Source organism: Symphalangus syndactylus, chromosome 14 (genome assembly GCF_028878055.3).
Source record: "Symphalangus syndactylus isolate Jambi chromosome 14, NHGRI_mSymSyn1-v2.1_pri, whole genome shotgun sequence".
NCBI lineage: Eukaryota > Metazoa > Chordata > Mammalia > Primates > Hylobatidae > Symphalangus > Symphalangus syndactylus.
Window position 1 is genome coordinate 54,340,955 of NC_072436.2, and position 19,621 is coordinate 54,360,575.

Below are 19,621 nucleotides of genomic sequence, written 5' to 3' on the forward strand. Positions count from 1 at the left end.
TTTTTTTTTTTTTTTTTTTTAGTAGAGATGGGGTTTCACCATGTTGGTGAGGCTGGTCTCGAACTCCTGACTTCAGGTGATCCACCCGCCTCAGCCTCCCAAAGTGCTGGGATTATAGACTTGAGTCACTGCACCCAGCTACAGGTGTTCTTAATGGCATTTAGAATGGTAACTCCTTTCCAGGAGGTTTTCAATGGACTTTGCCCAGATCCATCAGAGGAATCACCCTTTGTGGCAGCTATAGCCTTAAGAAATGTATTTCTTAAATAACAAGACTTGCAACTTGAAATTGCTCCCTGATCCTTGGCTGAAGAATGGATGTTGTGTTAGCAGGCATGAAGACAACATGCATCTTCTTGTACATTTTCATCGGAGCTCCTGGGTGACTAGTTGCCTTGTCACTGAGCAGTAATATTTGGAAAGACATCTTTTTTCTGAGCATTAGGTCTCAACAGTGGGTTTTAAATATTCATTAAACCATGTTATAAATAGATGTGCTCTTATCTAGGCCTTGTCTATTTGTAGAGCACAGGTAGAGTAGATTTAGCACAGTTCTTAAGGTCTCTAGAATTTGCAGAATGGCAGATGAGCACTGGCTTCAACTTAAAATCACCAGCTTTGTTAGTCCCTAATAAGACAGTCAACCTGTCCTTTGAAGCTTTGAAGCCAGGCACTGACTTCTCCTCTTTAGATGGCATCTTCCAACAGAAGTCTGCTTGATCTACATGGAAAATTTGTTGTTTAGTGTGGCCATGTTCATCAATGATCTTAGCTAGATCTTCTGGATAACTTGCTGCAACTTGTACATCAGCATTTAATGCTTCACCTTGCACTTTTATGTGATGGAGCTGGCTTCTTTTCTTAAACCTCATGAATCGATCTCTTTTAGCTTTCAGCTATTCTGCAGCTTCCTCCCCTCTCTCAGCCTTCACAGAATTAAAGAGAGTCAGGGCCTTGCTCTGGATTAGACTTTGGCCTAAGAGAATGCTGTGGCAAGGCCAGGCGTGGTGGCTCACGCCTGTAGTCCCAGCACTTTGGGAGGCTGAGGCAGGTGGATCACCTGAGGTCAGGAGTTCGAAACCAACCTGGCCAACATGGTGAAACGCCGTCTCTACTAAAAATACAAAAATTGGGTGTGGTGGTGTCCACCTATAATCTCAGTTACTCAGGAGGCTGAGGCACAAGAATCGCTTGAACCTGGAAGGCAGAGATTGCAGTGAGCCAAGACCACACCATTGCACACCAGCCTGGGCATCAAGCAAAACTCCATCTCAAAAAAAAAAGAGAGAATGCCGTGACTGCTCAGCTCTTCCATCGAGACCACTAAAGCTTTGTCCCTATCAGCAATAAGGCTGTTTTCCTTCTTTACCACATGTGTGTTCACTGGAACAGCATTTTTAACTTCCTTCAACAACTTTTCCTTTGCATTCACAGCTTGGCTGTTTGGCATTAAAGGCCTAGCTTTGAGCCTCTCTTGGCTTTCAGCATGTCTTCCTTGCTAACCTTATTTCCAGATTTTGGTTTAAAGTGAGAGATGTGCAACTCTTCCTTTTACTCGAACACTTACAGGCCATTGTAGGGCTGCTAATTGGCCTAATTGTTATATTATTGTATCTTAAGAATAGGGAAGCTTGAGGAGAGGAAGGGAGTTAGGAGAACAGTGGTTGGTGGAGCAATGAGAACACACATAACACTTTTCAATTTAAGCTTGCCATCTTATATGAGCATAGTTTGTGGTGCCCTAAAACAATTTCAGTAGCAACATCAAAGATCACAGATCACCATGCAGATATAATACTGAAAAATTTGGAAATACTGTCAGATTGCCAAAATGTGACACAGAGATACAAAGTGAGTACATGGTGTTGGAAAAATGGCACTGATAGACTTGCTTGATGTGTGGTTGCTACAAATCTTTAATTTGTCAAACAAACTGCAGTACCTGCAAAGTGCAGTAAAGCAAAGCACAATAAAATGAGATATGCCTGTATGTTTTGAAGATACACCCAACAGGATTTCCTGATGTGGGATTTGAGAGAAAGAGTCAAAATTGACTCTAGAGTTTTGTCCTGCGCAACTAGAAGGACAGAGTTGCAGTCAGCTGAATTGAAGAAGGCAGAGGGTAGAACAGGTTTCGGAGGTACAATCAGTAGTTCAATTTGGACATGTTAGATTTCAGGTATGTCCTAGATATCCAAGAGGAGGTGGCAAGTAGGCAGTTAGTATTTGACTTTGGTATATGAGGACTAGACTAGAAATAGAAATTTAGGAGTCACTAGGGTAGATCTGAAGCCATGGATCTGGATGAGATCACCAAGGAAGGAAAAAGCCCAGGGACTGAGCTATGGTACAGTGCTGACTTGGGAAAATTACGGTTTCTTAGTGGTATTACTAGAAACTCAGATCTTCTATCCATCATCTACATACTAGATGTCCAGTTCCGATAGTGGCAGAAAACTGCACTAAAAATTAAACATTCCATGGTGATTTTTCTTACTCTTTGGAGTTTAGATAGGCCTTAAAAGGGTATTGTTTGAATATAGACATTTTTAAAGCAAATTAAGTTCCCATAAAAAGTTTAAAGGAAACCAGTTTTCCTCTGGATACATTTTCAGTAATAAACATAGGCCTTATGAATCTCTTCATTGACACTAGAACTGTTCTTGGGTAGGAATACCATAATTCTAAAACTTTCACATTTTTTTAGAGAACATTTTAGATATTTTTTTTAGGTGGATACACAGCCTTTATCGTACTAATTTTGCTACTGTTTTTTTTCTTTCAACTTTTATTTTAAGTTCAGGGATACATGTGCAGGATGTGCAGGTTCGTTACATAGGTAAATGTTTTTTTCACATTTTTTATATCAGAAATTGAGACCCATGTTACAGTCAAGGGCACCTTACAGTCACGGTCAGCCTGGATTAAGGGTGTGTTTCTCCTGAGAGAATGGCACTGGTGGTCTCAACACTACCAAGGAAACATTAAATTTTCTGCTTGAGGTTTTTTTTAGACCACTGGTATGTATTCAGACCACACACCTCTATGAGTACTGATATATAGCGCAAATTCTAAGAATAAGTTAGTTTTTCTCCCCTCCTGCGGTGCCCAGAATGAGTCACATAAGTTTTCTTCACTGCCCTTTTCTGTGGGTCGGGTTTGTACTTGTCATCCTCACTCCTTGTTTTATTTGAAGATCTGTTAGGTCTGCATTTTTGAACATTCTCTTTTCCTTCTTTTTTTTATTCTTGGTATGGTATAAAACATCTATTACAAGCACTGGCATCTTAGATGGGAAAATGATATTGTCGTTTTTTGTTTTGTTTTTTTTTGTTTTGTTGTTTTTCATACTGCCGGAGAGTTACTCTCTATGTCTCTCAGTGTCAGTTCTGTGAATCCTTATATTGTCAGAGGGAGTTAGGAAGGTGATAAAAGGGTGACCAGTCATATGATTCTGTGGAATTAAATTCGCAACAATAAAAAGTGTGGGTGGACTGCCTGAACTCAGTGATATTATCCACTTCGTTTCAAGATTTTATTGTTTTAAAGTTAATTTGGCTTTAATCTTGCCCACCAAGAGTTAAACCTAAACATTTGATATTTGTTTTTGCCCCAAGGGAACATGAACACTGAGACCCTTATAAAAAAAGGTCCAGGCTAAAATATGCTTGAGTGAGTCCACAGCCCTTGTGGATTGACCCAAAACAGTAAAAAAAAAAAAAAAAAAAAAAAAGATATATACAGACACACACATATATATACATACACACACTGATATATTTAATATATATTTTAATATATATTATATATGATATATTTTAATATATATCATATATATAAATATATATGATATATATTAAAATATATATCATATATAATATATATTTTTATATATTATATATAATAAATATATTTTAATATATATTATATATAATATATATTTTAATATATATTATATATAATATATATTTTAATATATATTATATATAATAAATATTAATATATATTATATATAATAATATATATTTTATATGTATTTGTTTTTAAATTATAGTATACTTGCATTAATTCACCCTTTTAGTGTATAGTTCTGAGTTTTGACAAACCCATAAGGTCATATAATCAACAACTTGGTCATATAATCAACAACTTTGTCAACTCAAACCACTGAGTGTAGCCTATTCCAGAAGACTGTATTAATGGAACCATGTAGCATATAGCATTTTTAGTCTGTCTTCTTTCTTTTAGCATAATGCATTTCATATTGGTTGGTGTAGTAGGCTGTATCAGTTCTTTGAACCACTTTATTATTATGGAATAGTATTTCATTGACTGGCAGTGTCACCGTGTGTTTATTCATTCACTAGTTGAAGACTTTTGGGGTGTTACCAGTTTGGAGTTATTATAAATAAACTCACTGTAAGTATTTACATACATATTTTAACAGTTTTTTTATAACAACTGTTCCAGTTTGTATTCCCATGGGAAACATACGAGAGTTTTGGTTGCTCCACATCCTTATTAGCACTCGGTATTGTGAGGTTTGGGTTTTTTGTGATGCAAGTCATTCAGCTAGGTGTACGGTGTTAGGCCATTTTTATTTTAATTTGCATTCACCAGTGAAAATTGATTTTGAGCATCTTTTTATTTGCTATCCATATGTTTTCTTTGGTGAAGTGTCTTTTCAGTTCTTTGCCTGTTTTTTAAGTTGAGTTATTTGTTTTCTCATTGAGTTCATGAGAGTTCCTTATGTGTTCAGGATACAAGTCTTGAGATACGTGATTTGCAAGTCTTTTCTTCCAGTTTGTGTCATACCTTTTCATTCTTTTTATATAATATTTGAAAGAGCAGAAGTTTATAATTTTCATGGTGTCTAGTTTATCAAATTGTTCTTTTATGGGTCATGCTTTGAGAGCTGTAGCTAGGAAATCTTTGCCTAATCCAAAGTCACAAAGATTTTCTCCATTTTTTTTTTCCTAGAAGTATAGCTGGCCCTGTGTATCCATGAGCTTCTCATCCATGGATCCAGTCAACTGCAGGTCAAAACTATTTGAGAAAAAAAAAAAATAGTGCTTCTGTACTGAACAAGACTGTTCTTGTCTATACATGTTCAGACAAATAATACAGTATAAACTATTTACATAGCATTTACATTGTATTAAGTATTAAAAGTAATGTAGAGATTATTTAAAGTATCCCCAGGAGATACGTGCATAGCCAGGAGGATAGGCATAGGTTATATGCAAATGCTACATTGTTTTATAGCAGAGACTTCAGCATCCACAGATGTTGGTATCTGCATGAAGTCCTGGAGCCAATCCCACAGATACTGAGGGACAACCATAATAGTTTTAGATTTTACATTTAGATCTACAGTCCATTTTTAGCTACTGTTTGTTTATGGTATGAGATACGGATTGAGGATTGTTTTGATTTGTTTTGTGTATGGATATTCATTGGTTCCTGGACTGTTGGTTGAAAACAACTATTATTTTTCATTGAAATCCCACTGTATTTTTGTTGAAAGTCAGTTGACCTTGTATGTGTGAGTCTGGTTTTGGACCCTTCACTATGTTCTAATACATATCTAATAGACTCTGAAATACCTGTCCTTTCACCAGCCCATACTGTTTTGATAACTGTGGCTTTATATTAATTCTTAGAATTAGATACTATGAATCCTCCAATTTTGATTTTCTCTTTCAGAATTGTTTTGGCTTTCCTTATTTCCTTTCTTTATCATCTAAATTTTAGAATCAGCATGTCAGTTTCTTTAAAAAAAATTCTGCTGAGTTTTTTTATGATGTTCTTTTGAATTAACTTTAAAGATGTACAGAAAAGTAATACTCTCCACATATTCCTCACTCTAACATTCTTCTGATGTTAACATCTTATATAATCATAGTACAATTTTCAAACCAGGAAACTAGCATTAGTACGATACCATTAACTAGAGAACTTATATGAATTTCATCAGTTTTTCTATCAGTGTACTACTTTTTCTGTTTTAGGATCCTATTTCATATTGCATTTAGTCGTTACTTCTCCTTAGACTGAAAATTTGGTTCCACTTGCATTAGATATATAAATCCATTTCAGGAGAACTAACATCTAATATTGAGTCTTCTAACCCATGAACACAGTATTTTCATTAATTTGTCTTCTTCGATTACTTTCAGTAGTGTTTTATAGTTTTCAGCTTACAGAACTGTTATTAGATTTATACCTCAGTATTTCTTTGTGTGTTATCCTAAATAGTACGTTTTTAAAAATTAGAATTCCACTTGTTCATTGCTAGTATATTGAGATACAATTGATCATTATATGTTGACCTTGATTCCCATGACTTTGTTAAACTCTTTTAGGAGCATTTTTATAGATATTTTTAGGGATTTTTCTGTGTAGAAAGCCATGTTATCTGAATAAAAACAGATTTTTCTTCTGTACTAATGTGTAGTGCCTTTTATTTCCTTTTCGTGCTTCTTTGCACTTTATACTGTTTTGGTAACTATTAGAGTCTATTAGATATGTATTAGAACATAGTGAAGGGTCCAAAACCAGACTCACACATACAAGGTCAACTGACTTTCAACAAAAATACAGTGGGATTTCAATGAAAAAAAATAGTTGTTTTCAACCAACAGTCCAGGAACCAATGAATATCCATACACAAAACAAATCAAAACAATCCTCAATCCGTATCTCATACCATAAAGTGCAGTGGCGCAATGTCTGCTCACTGCAACCCTCCGCCTCCCGGGTTCAAGCGACTCTCCTGCCTCAGCCCCCAGAGTAGCTGGGACTACAGGCACGCGCCACCACACCCAGCTGTTTTTTGTGTGTTTAGTAGAGGTGGGGTTTCACCATGTTGGCCAGGATGGTCTCAGTCTGTTGACCTTGTGATCCGCCCACCTCGGCCTCCCAAAGTGCTGGGATTACAGGCGTGAGCCACCGCGCCGGCCCTCTTTGCACTTCTAATACAGTGTTAGATAGCTGTCATAAGAGAGGGCATCCTTGCCTTGTTTTAAATTTTGGAGGAAAAGCATTCAATCATTCCCCATTAAATGCTATGGTAGCTCCTAGGGCAGGAGTGTCCAGTCTTTGCTTCCCTGGGGCACATTGGAAGAAGAGGAATTGTCTTGGGCCACACATAAAATACGCTAATGATAGCTGATGAGCTTTAAAAAAAAAAGGCACCAAAAAACTTAATGTTTTAAGAAAGTTTACAAATTTGTGTTGGGCCCAATTTAAGCTATCCTGGGCTGCATGCGGCCCATGGGCTGCAGGATGGACAAGCTTCTTTAGGGTTTTTGTAGGTGTTCTTTATAATACTGAGGGAGTTCTCTTCTATTGACTTAGTTTACTGAGATTTTAAATCATGAATTGATATTAAATTTTGTCAAATTATATGCTGCTATTGAGATGATCTTGTGCTTTTTCTTTAGTCTGTTAAGTAAATTACATTGATTTGATTTTTGAATGTTGAACTAGAATTGCATTTCTAGGATAAAAACTACTTGGTCATGATGTGTTATCCATTTTGTATCTTGCCTCAATTCAGTGTGCCAGTACTTTGTAGAAAGTTGTGTTTCTATGTTTATGAAGGATATTGGCTTATAGTTTTCAAGTCTTTATGTGGTCCTGATTCAGGGTAATGCTGAATTAGGAATGTTCTCTCCTGTGTGTTGGAAAGTTTATGTAACGTAGGTATTCCTTCTTTCTTAAATGGTTGGTAGAGAATTCTTTTCCACGAGTGAAATCATTTAAGCTCGGGCTTTTCTTTGTGGGAAGATTTTAAACCACAAATTAAATTTTAACTGTGTGCATGACTATTTCAGTTTGAGTGAGCTTTGGCAGATTGTGTCAGATCTAGCCGACTGTCAAAGAATGTGTCCATTTCTCCTAGCTGTTAAATTTGTGGGCATATAGTTGCTTGTAATACTCCTTTATCATTCTTTTTGTGTGTAAAGGGTATGCAATGATGTCCACATTTTAGTTCCTTATATTTTTGACTTCTCCCTTTTTATCACAGTCACTCTCTGTAGAGTTTTATCCATTTTACAGACTTTTTAAGGCACCAGCTTCGGTTTTATTGATTTTTTTTGCTACTTTCTGTTTTCTATTTCATTAATTTTTGCTCTTTATTTTCCTTCCTTTTGCTTACTCTGGGTTTAATTTATTCTTTTTCTAGTGTCTCAAAACAGAAATGTAGATTATTGATGTGAAACATTTCTGTTCAAAATAAGCATGTAATGCTATAAATTTTCTTCCAAGTATTGCTTTACCTGCAGCCTACAGTTTTTAATATTGTGCTTTCATTTCCAATCAATTCAAAATATTTTATAATTTCTCTTGTTACTACTCATTTCACCTGTGGCTTATTTTAGAAGTATGTTGTTTAATTTCAGACTTTTTGAGGGTTTGCGGGATATCTTTCTGTTGCTAATTTCTGGCTCAGGTGTGAATAGCACCAGTGTCTACAGCTTCCAGGGCTTTTGTGCTCCCGTGCAAGTTCACACAATCAGCCTCTAGCAATGTGTAAACATGTTAGCTGCATTTCTAGCTGACACTCCTGTATGATAGCCTCATCTTCTTCCCTTCTCTGCCATGGGTGAGCCAGTATTCCCATTCCATCTGTCCTTGGAGGTGCTTGTCTTTTCTACAATTTCAGGCCAGTTGATAATCTCACTCTGTGATGAGTTCAAGAAAAGTTGTGAATTATTGTAATTATTCTTTTGTTGCACTACATTACTATAATATAATGCAACAAAAGAATAATTACAATAATTCACAACTTGCAAATTATTCTTTTGTTGGTGGTAATGTAGGAGACATACTCTCTCTAGCTTTCTTCAGACTAAGGTGAAGCCAGAGTCTTACTACCATGTATTTTGAGCTATAATTTAGGTAGCATTTTAAGAGTTCTAGCCATAGAGGCAGAATGAGAGAGGTTGATGGCTTTACATATTAAAATGCATTTTAAGGCTTTGTTTCAGGGCAGAACCACAATTTCAGTCTCTTGAACATGGGAGTAGCCCTATTGTTTTGTGGTAATAACATTTTATTTTACTAACTATAGTGACATTCTCAATCTGCAGAAAGTAACAGGAGTGAGTTCCTGCACATACGTTCACCCCTGCCTTCTTTCCTGTTTAAGTTGCTGGGACATTTTTTTCCTTGTGTGGATGGAAGGCAGATTTCAGAAGGGTGAGGCCTGGGCTTATTCTTTGGACTAAAACAAGTCACTGCTTAGTAGTACAGTAGTATATCTATATGAAAAGCTCAGCCTCAACGCAACTCCTATCTGATTGCCTCATGATGGAACAGCCTGTAATTAGGTACTTCATGCCAGCCTAGTGATTGTTAAATGAACAGAATCCAGGAGACCATCTGTTGTACAAGGCTGTGGCTGGTAATTGACAAAGATATGTGACTGTAGACATTCAATATGGAAGACATCTTTTTAATTATTTTCCATTGCTAACTTAAAGCTTAAACTTTTAAAGGAAAAACTAGTTTATGGAAATTATTCTAAGATACTTGTTTAAGGAACTTGAGCTCTGTAATTTTTTTTCTTGTTACAAATTTAACTTTATTTATTTTCTGTTTCAGAAAATTCTTCCAGGAGGAAATACATCATTTGATGTAGTTTTTCTTGCAAGAGTAGTAGGAAATGTAGAAAATACTTTATTTATTAATACATCTAATCATGGGGTATTTACTTACCAGGTAAGAACCAGAATTAAAACTTATTTTATACAATATAATCATTACCTCTGCCTTATCATATGACAGCCTTTTAAGAACTCAGGAACTCAAAGGATAATAGAAAATGTAGGAGTTTAGACTTAGAGCATTTTTATACTTACAGTGAATATCTCTATTCAATATCTCTATTCAAATCAGACTGAACAGATGATTTTAAAGCAACAGCTAAAGTGTTAATTTAAGATTGATTGACAAAAGAATAGTGAAAAAATATTTTCATATGTATAAAATTTTGTTTAATTTTTACTTTTACACACTTACGAAGCATACTTGATAATAGTGTCAAGATTAAAACATTCATGCCTACTTTCCTTTAGTAGGTATTTTTTGATAAACTTATTTTTACATAGAATTTTGGTTTAGGTCATTAAAGAAAGTTAATGTATATAGGAGTCATATAGTAAGTCTTTTTGTATATCAGCCATTATTCTGTTTGTGAATCAAGATTTTTATATGTCAAGATTATTAAGGCTGGGTATGGTAGCTCACACCTGTAATCCCAGCACTTTGAGAGGCCAAGGTGGGAGGATCACTTGAAGCCAGGAGTTCGAGACCAGCCTGGGCAACAAAGCAAGACCTCATCTCTACAAAAAACATTTTTATAAATTAACTGGGCACAGTGGTGAGCACTTGTAGTCTCAGCTACTCGGGAGGCTGATGTGGGAGGATCACTTGAGCCCAAGAGCTCAAGGCCACAGTGAACTATGATTACACCACTGTACTCCACCTTGGGTGACAGATCAAGACCACATCTCTAAAAGAAGAAAAACAAAGATTCTTAACAATAATTGCTCATATTTGTCCAGGAGTGTACTATACATGCCCTTCTGCCTATGTTATAGATACAGTTATTCTTGAAGTTTTAAAAGGTTAAATAATTTGCCCAAGTCATGCTATTAGTAAGTTGTTGAGGGGGACTCAGACTCATGTCTTTGTAAGTATAAAGACCATAATCTATACCACTGTGCTGTGCTGCCAATGGAACTTGAGTGTTAGCTCTGACACATTGCTTTACAGTTCCTGTCCTTTTTTTTTTTTTTTTTTTTTTTTTTTTAAACATTTCCTCCCCAGTACCCATTAACTCTGACACATCATATAAAGTAAGGGTCAGTCAGAGTCAGTGTTCCCTTTCAGTAAGGACCATGTCTTCTGCTTATGTATGGTGAGTAAATCTTTAACGGTTGCTTAGTAGGCATTCAGTACGCTGTTGATGGTTGGTTCAGTAATTTTGAAGTGCTAGACAGATCTTACCCATTTAGCATGTACTTGTTGGGTAAATGAAAAGACTATCATAAAAATGAAGGTCATTGCCCCACGATGGCATCCCACAACAGACCTAGGTGATGGCAGCCAATCTGGACTATTGAGGGTCATGATCAGGTTGTTCTCAAGGTGACCCCAATGGCCAGCTGTCTTCTTTCTTTACCTCTTCACATCTAGTCTTTCACCAAGTCTTCCTCCTAAATATATCACCAGTCTGTTTACTTCCCTCCTCCTCACTACCACTGCTATCTTCCAGGCCACTCTCACTGGATTACACGTTAGCTGTCTAAATGCCCTCCACTCTCCCCCAAACACCGTCTGTTACTCACTCTGTAGCAGAGGGATTTTTTAAAAAAAATCTTTTTATTGGTATCCAGTCTGTCTCCAATACTATGATGTAAGTTTCATGAGACCCAGCACATTATCTATTTTTTTGCTGTTGAATTGTTCACTATTGTATATGTGCCTAGCACCTCATAGACCCTTAATAAATAGCAATATATTAATAATATCATTTGAATTACAGGTTTACCCTGCTTAGTCAACCTAGGGCCATCCCATGTGGGAATGACCTGGGGCTGGGCTTGGTATTTGAGAGGTTTTCTGGGCCATAGATCCATCTTCTGATGGTTGGGGTCAGGAAATCTTTTGACTCCCTATTTTCTTCTTTTGTCTATTGCATGCCTTCTTGAAGGACTATTATTCAATTTCTAATATATTAAATCATTCTAAATTCACATACATAGTAAATCAAATATGTAGCCAAATCATTTATAGAAACAACATTTGTGGGGGTTTTTTTTTTTAAATAAAGGGATTGTTAATTTTTTATATATAAATTAGATTTGCCAGTTTCCCTAGATCAGTCAGTTATAACTAAAAATATTAATAATAAAAGCAACTAAAATTGCATTTTTTTCCTTCACTGAAACAGGTATTTGGTGTTGGAGTTCCAAATCCATATCGATTGAGGCCATTCCTTGGGGCCAGAGTCCCTGTGAATAGCAGTTTCTCACCTATAATAAACATCCACAATCCTCACAGTGAGCCTTTACAGGTGAGTTTATGATGGTGATTTTGAATAAGCTTCATTTTGGTGGGAATTAATGCTTAGCATGAAATCTCAATTTGTTACAGTTTCCAAGACTATTTAAAATAATCAGGTTTTATAGATGTATTGAAGAGGGGTATTACTTTTAGTACAGCTTGCTGCAGTCTGAATTTTGGAATACAGTAGTCTGGATTTTGAATTTTTTGAATCATTTTTAAAACGGCTGTGTCTTCTCTGGTGTTATACTTTAGGCAGCTCTGCATTTAAAGAAGAGTTTTTAGCTACACAAGGCTGCTTTTTTTCTTGCCTGTAAACACTTTCTGGCCCAATATCCATGCTTTTTAAAACAATTCAAGTTTATTTCTGGAAATAATAAATTTTTGGTGATGGCAACCTAGAAGTTAAAATTCAGGGAAAGGGTAATATAGAATTATGATTAAAAGCAAACTTGTTCTTTATTTAAAAAATTCAGCTTATCTTACCTAATCTTCTAGCAGTAATTGTTTTCAAGTGTGAAATTCCTCCTCACTGGCTCCTTGTCTCTTTCACAGTGGAAGTGGCTAGTGTCATTCCTTCAGAGATTTTCTGAAATCTCTACCTTACATCCTAGGGACTTAGCTGTGTGACATGTGCAGACTCTGTGGCTTCTAGTTGTGTTGTCTGTGTTAAAAGTAGATGTGAATGCTTTCTAGAATAGTCCAGGGTGCCAGAGTTCTTTTGGACCAACACTGCAGGACTTAAAGCAGCTTGAAAATGACTGGTGGAGGAAAAATACTATATTTTGTGGTAAGTATAGGGCTTTGGCAACTAAAATGGTTGTTGTCCCAGACCACTCTGGTATAACTGTTCATAAACAATGGAAGAGGAAATGAGGAAGAACCAGGGGAAATGTTCAGAGCCTGAATAGTGAAATGCTTAGAAATGATAAGTGAAAGCAGCACGAAAGAAATCTCTCCCCAACACTTGGCAACAACTGGGTGAAGATAGCCCCAGTTTTAATTTTTGTAGCTGGATATCTTCATCACAGAAGAACCTGCTCTTATGTCCTGCTTTTCAGGTGGGAAGTATTCCCTCTTGTCCTCATCATCCTTCTGTTGTTTACGTCCTTTTGATACTTTAGGTAATGGTGTAGTTTCCCTGTTCTGGCTGTTATTACAAATCTATGTAGAAACTTCAGAAATTCTTGCTGCTTTCTTTCCTTTTTTTAAAAAAGACAGGGTCTCACGCTGTCACTCAAACTGGAGTGCAGTGGCACGGTCATGGTTCACTGCAGCCTTGAACTCCTGGCCTCAAGCAATCCTCCTGCCTTAGCTTCCCAAAGTGCTGAGATGACAGGCATGAGCCACTGTGCCTGACCTCTTACTCCATTAGACTCGGCTGCATGAGTTGCCCCACTGTGCCGCAGAAGGGCTGTTACAGAGCGCCCCAAGGGTGCTGCCTCATTGTGGTGGCCAGACCACAAGGATGGAGCTTGCAGGACTCAGCAGATGTTGGTCAGTCTACAATTGCCGGAGTCGCCTTACAGTCTGTACCTTTTCTCTTCAGCCTTTGGAGTTACCAAGCCCAGCACAGTGATCACTTCGAATTCAATTCATCTAGTCTTTTTCCAGTTAAAATATTTTAATTCAAGATTTACACAAGAGAGCAAGTGAAACACCAAAGTTGCTCTCTTAGAACCAAATATAGATTGTTTACCTGGGAAGACACTCTTAACCTTGTAGTCCAGTGTTATTCTGTGTCACTAGTCTTGTCAATATTATAATAAGAAAATATTGTAAAGCGAGAAAATGCATATGGTTTGTTGATTATACAACATAAACACATGAGTATGTTCTCCTCAGGAAAAAAATGTTAACAATTCAAACATGAATGAAGCAAAAACGTCCCTTTGAACTTCCTACTTCCCAGTCCAGCTGTCCAGCAGAACTTTCTGTGATATGGAATAGTTCTTTTCCTGCTTTGTCCAAAACAGTAGCTGCTAGCTACGTGTGACTGTTGAGCTCTTTAATTCAGCTAGGGTGGCCAAAATGTTATTTCAACTAGTTTAAATGTAAATAACCACATGTAGCTGATAGCTATTGCATAGACAGCACAGTTGCAGTCCAAGCCCTTCCTCATGGACACCACTTTTGCCACCTTGTATATATCATTCTAGACCTTTCTCTTATGCATGCATGTATGTGGGCACAGAAACATTTATTGTGGGAATTTGTTTACACATAATATATTCTGTATATAATGTTTGGCTTCCTTTTTTTCCTAAACTATACTAAATTAGAACAAATAGCACTGGACTAAAAATAAAGAATGTGTCAGGTTCCTAGTTTTAGTGTAATTATTTGTTTGACTTTGTAATTTAGACTTTTTCTGTCTCTATTTCTTTATTCTCTATTCTTTATTCTAATTTTTTCTCTCTTATCAGTAGGTGACTTTTTAATCTTCCGGGGTTTTTTTTGGTTGGTTGGTTGGTTGGTTGGTTGGTTGGTTGGTTGGTTGGTTTTCCAGACACCAGGCTGGAGTGCAGTGGTGCCATCTTGGCTTACTGCAGTCTTGACCTCCCAGGCTCAACCAATCCTCTCACCTCAGTCTCCTGAGTAGTTGGGACTACAGGTGCATGCCACCACACCTGGCTAATGTTTTTTATTTTTTTATAGAGACAGACTCTCACTGTGTTGCCTAGGCTGGCCTACAACTCCTGGGCTCAAGTGATCCCTGCTACCTTGGCCTCCCAAAGTGCCGGGATTACAGGCATGAGCCACTGAGTCCGGTCTAATCTGTTTTCAAGCATTGTTATGCTTGTTTGCTTGATACCTGGAAAGATTAATGAAATAATGTGTGATGTTTTCTGGTTTTCCAGAAAAAGTTGTATAGTCATCCTATCATTTAAGGTGCTATTATTATTAACACAATAAGCACTATAGATGAGCACTGTAATAAATCAGGAGGCAAGTGATAATACACGAAGAAAATCTATAGCTTATCAGTCTTTGGTAAATGCATTACTTTTACAGCAGCAACCCCCCGGCCCCCGCCAAAAAACAAAACAAAAAAACCCTTTAAGGGTCCAGGCACGGTGGCTCATGCCTGTAAGCCCAGCACTTTGGGAGGCCGAGGTGGGTGGATGACGAGGTCAGGAGTTCAAGGCCAGCCTGACCAACATGGTGAAACCCCATCTCTACGAAAAATACAAAAATTAGCTGGGCGTGGAGGCACGTGCCTGTAATCCCAGCTACTCGGGAGGCTGAGGCAGGAGAATCGCTTGAACCCAGGAGGCAGAGGTTGCAGTGAGCCAAGATCGCACCACTGCACTCCAGCCTGGGCGACAGGGCAAGACTCCATCTCAGAAAAAAAAAAAGAAACCTTTAAGCTTAAGAATTGCCATTTTTCTTGCTTTGTCCTTTTTTATTCACTCCTGGAGGACTTCTCGTGATGAAACAAGTGAACGTTTTCCACCCATTCTCATACTTCACCCCAAATTTAATTGAATTAAGTGTATTTTTTTCTTTTTAAGAGCTAGGGTTAGCTTACCTTTAAAGGAAGTTCTGCTGTCTTGTAACCCATTTTGCGTATATATATTTACCCAAAAGAAAGGAAAGCAGATGACCACACCAAGCCTTGTACTCAGTATCCACAGCAGCTTTCTCTCTAATGGCCAGACATTGGAAACAACTCAAATGTCCCATCAGTGTGTGGATTGAAAAACTGCAGTATAGTCATCAAATAGAAGTGAACTATTAATGCATAAACAAAGTGGTAGACCTCAGAATAACTGCACTGAGCAAAAGAAGCCAGACACAAAAGTATATATTGTATTATTCCATTTAGATAAAACTCCAGAAAATATGAGCTAGTCTGAGGTGGTGGAGAGCAGATCAGTGGTTGCCTAGAAATAGGAGGGGACAGAGAAGGATGGATGGATTGCACAAGACATGAGGAAGCTTTGGGGGATAATGGATGTATTTAATATCTTAATTACAGTGATGGTTTTATGCCCGAACACATACGTCAGGATTCATCAGGTTGTATACTTTAAATATGTATTATTTATTTTACATAAATGATAACTCAGTAAAGCTGTTTAAAAAAAATAAGCTTAGGCATAAGCCACAGAAATATTTTTGCTACCAGTAGAAACCACATATTTTCACATTCCATTAGAGTTGTTTTGTATATATCTCAAAATAATATTTTTACTCTTCACCATTTCACAATTATGGTAGTTATTTGATCCACTGCTGGATCTTGTTATAAATGTATGGATAAAGAAGCACTTTGTGTTACTATAAGAAATACAAAATTTATGTTTCCAAAACTTGGTAATTTTTGTAAATGATTCCCTTTGGAAAAAAGAAAAATAAGTATCCCGTTACTTTCTAAAATCTAGTCTCTGGAACAACTATTATACTTTCATTGTTTCTAAGTTAAATTTTCAAAGTTACCTTATTTTAATTAAAAATACAACTATTGCTTACACATACAGAGCACTGAATTTAGTGATATTATACATATCCTATGTTTATATCTTTAAATGTTTTTAAATTTTTTGTGATAAACAGTTAGGATGTCAGAATTATTTCTGTGTAATAGCAAATCACCTGCTTTGAGAATATGACTTTGAACGTAGCCATCATGTACTCTTTTTCCCCAGGTTGTAGAAATGTACTCTAGTGGAGGAGACCTTCACCTGGAACTCCCAACGGGTCAACAAGGAGGTACCAGAAAACTGTGGGTGAGTTGTAACCTAGTTTTCTCTCGTGTGTGCTCCCATGAAACTGATTATTCTTAAATTAGAAAATACTTAACTCCTTAATAGGCTTAACAAATATAGATGACTTCTCTTTAATCATTGTCTTAATGTTAATTTATGTCAAGTATATATGAAAATTAGAGGAGGAAAGAATATAAGTAGTAATTTTTGGAAAGGGCAGTGAATAAAATTGGTGGGAGTTCTACCCCACTACATGGAAAGAAAGTAACTTCAGCTATTCTTTCTCAGAATTATATGGGTAAAGTTGTCTCTGAGTCTGATAATTTATGGTGTGCTTTACACATAAAAAATGTAAATGATTAAAAAAAGGTAGGAAGGATTCATTATGTTTTTGTTTTGTTTTTGAAGGTAAGTAATTGAATGTTCAGATTCACCATTGGTAAAGGAGATGGCATTTGCAGAGAGAACCTAGTTAAGTGCCTGCGATGACTTAGAAAAATTTTAATTCTTGAAGGTGGTCTATGTTCACCTTCAATATTGTTGAATATTTAACAGTATTAACCAAATTAAAGAATATGTAAAAGAACCTTATTTGTAAAGGTTCTTGCCATTTGAGAGTTTTAAAAATGTTTACCATGCTTTAATCCAAGACGGAGAAGGCAATTTTGGTCAATTCAGTTCCATACCCAGCTCACTCAGATCACTGCTCATCTGTAATGGAGGAACACAAATTTTACAACTAGGAATAAGATTTGAGGACCAGAGTTTCTTTATTAACTGCTGTTACACACACACACAGCCTCTTGATTCTGTCTTCTGACCAGTCTTGACCACAGAAGAGATGTGGAGATTACGTTTTTAGAATGTTAATATGAACATCTAGAAACAAATTTATCAGCCAGTAATTTGGTTAATTCCCAGAATATAGAAACACACCAGCAAAAAGAAATATGCAATGGACAGTTCATTTATATCCTTTCACAAAAATGTTTCACGTTGAAATTACGGTGTTTGAGGGAAAAATCATCTGTAAAACAATGCTTCAGAGGATTAAATTCAGCCTATTAAATCTGTATATATTATTCTAGACAGAACTAAGAACTTCCTGTGAAACATAATTGGTATCTAATAAATAAACGTAAGAGAATTCAGATTTTTAAATAGTCAAGAATGATAATGATAACAGAGAATAGCATAATGTTTTTATAGTCCTAGTGGCTGCAAAAAAAGATACAGTAGTTCTTATTCCTACAAACCTAGACTGAGAAAAAAGCCAATGGGCTGTGACCTCACCTCCAGCCTATTTCGGTGTATATGAGAAAACCCCGGAGACCAAGTCAACTCCCTAGAGTTGGGGAGTGGATGGTCCATCCCTCCAATCCTAGGAGGGTTCCAGTCACCTGTTTTCTACTTTGGGACTAAAAAAGAGAGTAGGGATAAGTGAAGGCCACTAAGCTGTAGAACACAGGAATCTCCTAAAATATGCTGAAAGGTTTGTGCAGAGAAGAAATTCCAGCAGTCCCAGGGAGCCATATTGTTCTAAAACCAGGAAAGAGATTACTCCTGAAAATTTTTTTTCCAGTAAGTCTTCCTTTTAGTATATAAATGTTCTCTCATTACGGGACTGAAAATGTACGCTGTCTTACATGAATGCAGTTGGTAAACTGTGGGTTTACTTGAGAAGCTTTGCATTGTTAGGTTTTCCATGAAAGAGCGGTGTAAGCCCTGCTGGTTATCATTTATGGAGGTTCTTGTGGACTTCTAGAAAAGTATTTTCCTCTGATGGTGACATTTCTGTTGGTTAAATTTCAAGACTGAGTTATATACCCAAACACCAACTAGCATGTTAAAAAATAACTGATTTCGTAGATTAGTTTTACCTTTTAATGGTGATTTTGTAACTGACAATTTGTTTTCAGATCATTTAACTTCTTTTACTTTACCTACCTTACATTTCATATTTCATTAATTCTAAACAGCACATTTTTCACATTTTAAAGTTCTCCAGAAATGGAGTTTGTGTTACCTATTGGTTGAATTAGCAATGCATTTTTTATTAATAGGTATATAAAATACTCATCTTTCAGTCAATGTCATCAGTTCAATAAAATATGGTGGTTTTGCTACATTACAAAAGCTGTGCTACATTATGGTCTGTTAACTTGTCAGGAAATTCCTCCTTATGAAACCAAGGGAGTGATGAGAGCCAGTTTTTCATCTAGAGAAGCAGATAATCACACAGCCTTCATAAGAATAAAGACTAATGCTTCAGACAGCACAGAGTTTATCATTCTTCCTGTTGAGGTTGAAGTTACAACAGGTTAGTGGAAAACTGATGAAATCAAAAGTTGTTTTGTTTTCAGTATAGCTTGCTCTGGCAAAGTGAACAATAATTGTTGACTTTTCTTTTTTCCAAGCTCCTGGAATTTATTCCTCAACTGAAATGTTAGATTTTGGTACACTAAGAACACAAGGTAAAAAAAAAATCTTTTAAAAGAGTCTTTATAGAGTTTTTTTTTTTTAAATCCCTGTATTCGGTGCTGAATGGCTCTACTATGTAATTCAGCTTTAAACATTATTTCTCAGTGGGTTGCATGATCTTGTACAAATCCCCTTTTCAGACTCAGCGCCTTTACAGGTTTATACCCCATTCCGCTGAGGGGTGGGTGGCATTGCTTAACAGGTTGGAAAACAAGGCCATGGGATAATTTAAGTCATCTAAATGGAAGATTGAGGCAGAAAGTAGTTTTCTAGTTTCTTAATCCAGTTGCTCGTCGATTCAGTTATGCTGAATCTTGATTTTTACTTCTGGATTTTGTTTAGATATGAGT

The 19,621-nt window shown here is 36.5% G+C and overlaps 1 protein-coding gene across 4 annotated transcripts in view; it reads left to right on the forward strand.

Annotated features, from left to right (window-relative positions):
- The window catches only part of TMEM131 (transmembrane protein 131), a 254,572-nt gene that overhangs the window by 156,879 nt on the left and 78,072 nt on the right, over positions 1-19,621 (forward strand). For all 4 annotated transcript variants that reach the window (XM_055241870.2, XM_055241869.2, XM_063616805.1 and 1 more), the window contains 5 exons: positions 9,613-9,729; positions 11,966-12,088; positions 16,731-16,811; positions 18,960-19,110; positions 19,208-19,264. In XM_055241870.2, the coding sequence (XP_055097845.1) occupies positions 9,613-9,729; positions 11,966-12,088; positions 16,731-16,811; positions 18,960-19,110; positions 19,208-19,264 (529 nt within the window). The remainder of the gene's footprint in view (positions 1-9,612; positions 9,730-11,965; positions 12,089-16,730; positions 16,812-18,959; positions 19,111-19,207; positions 19,265-19,621) is intronic.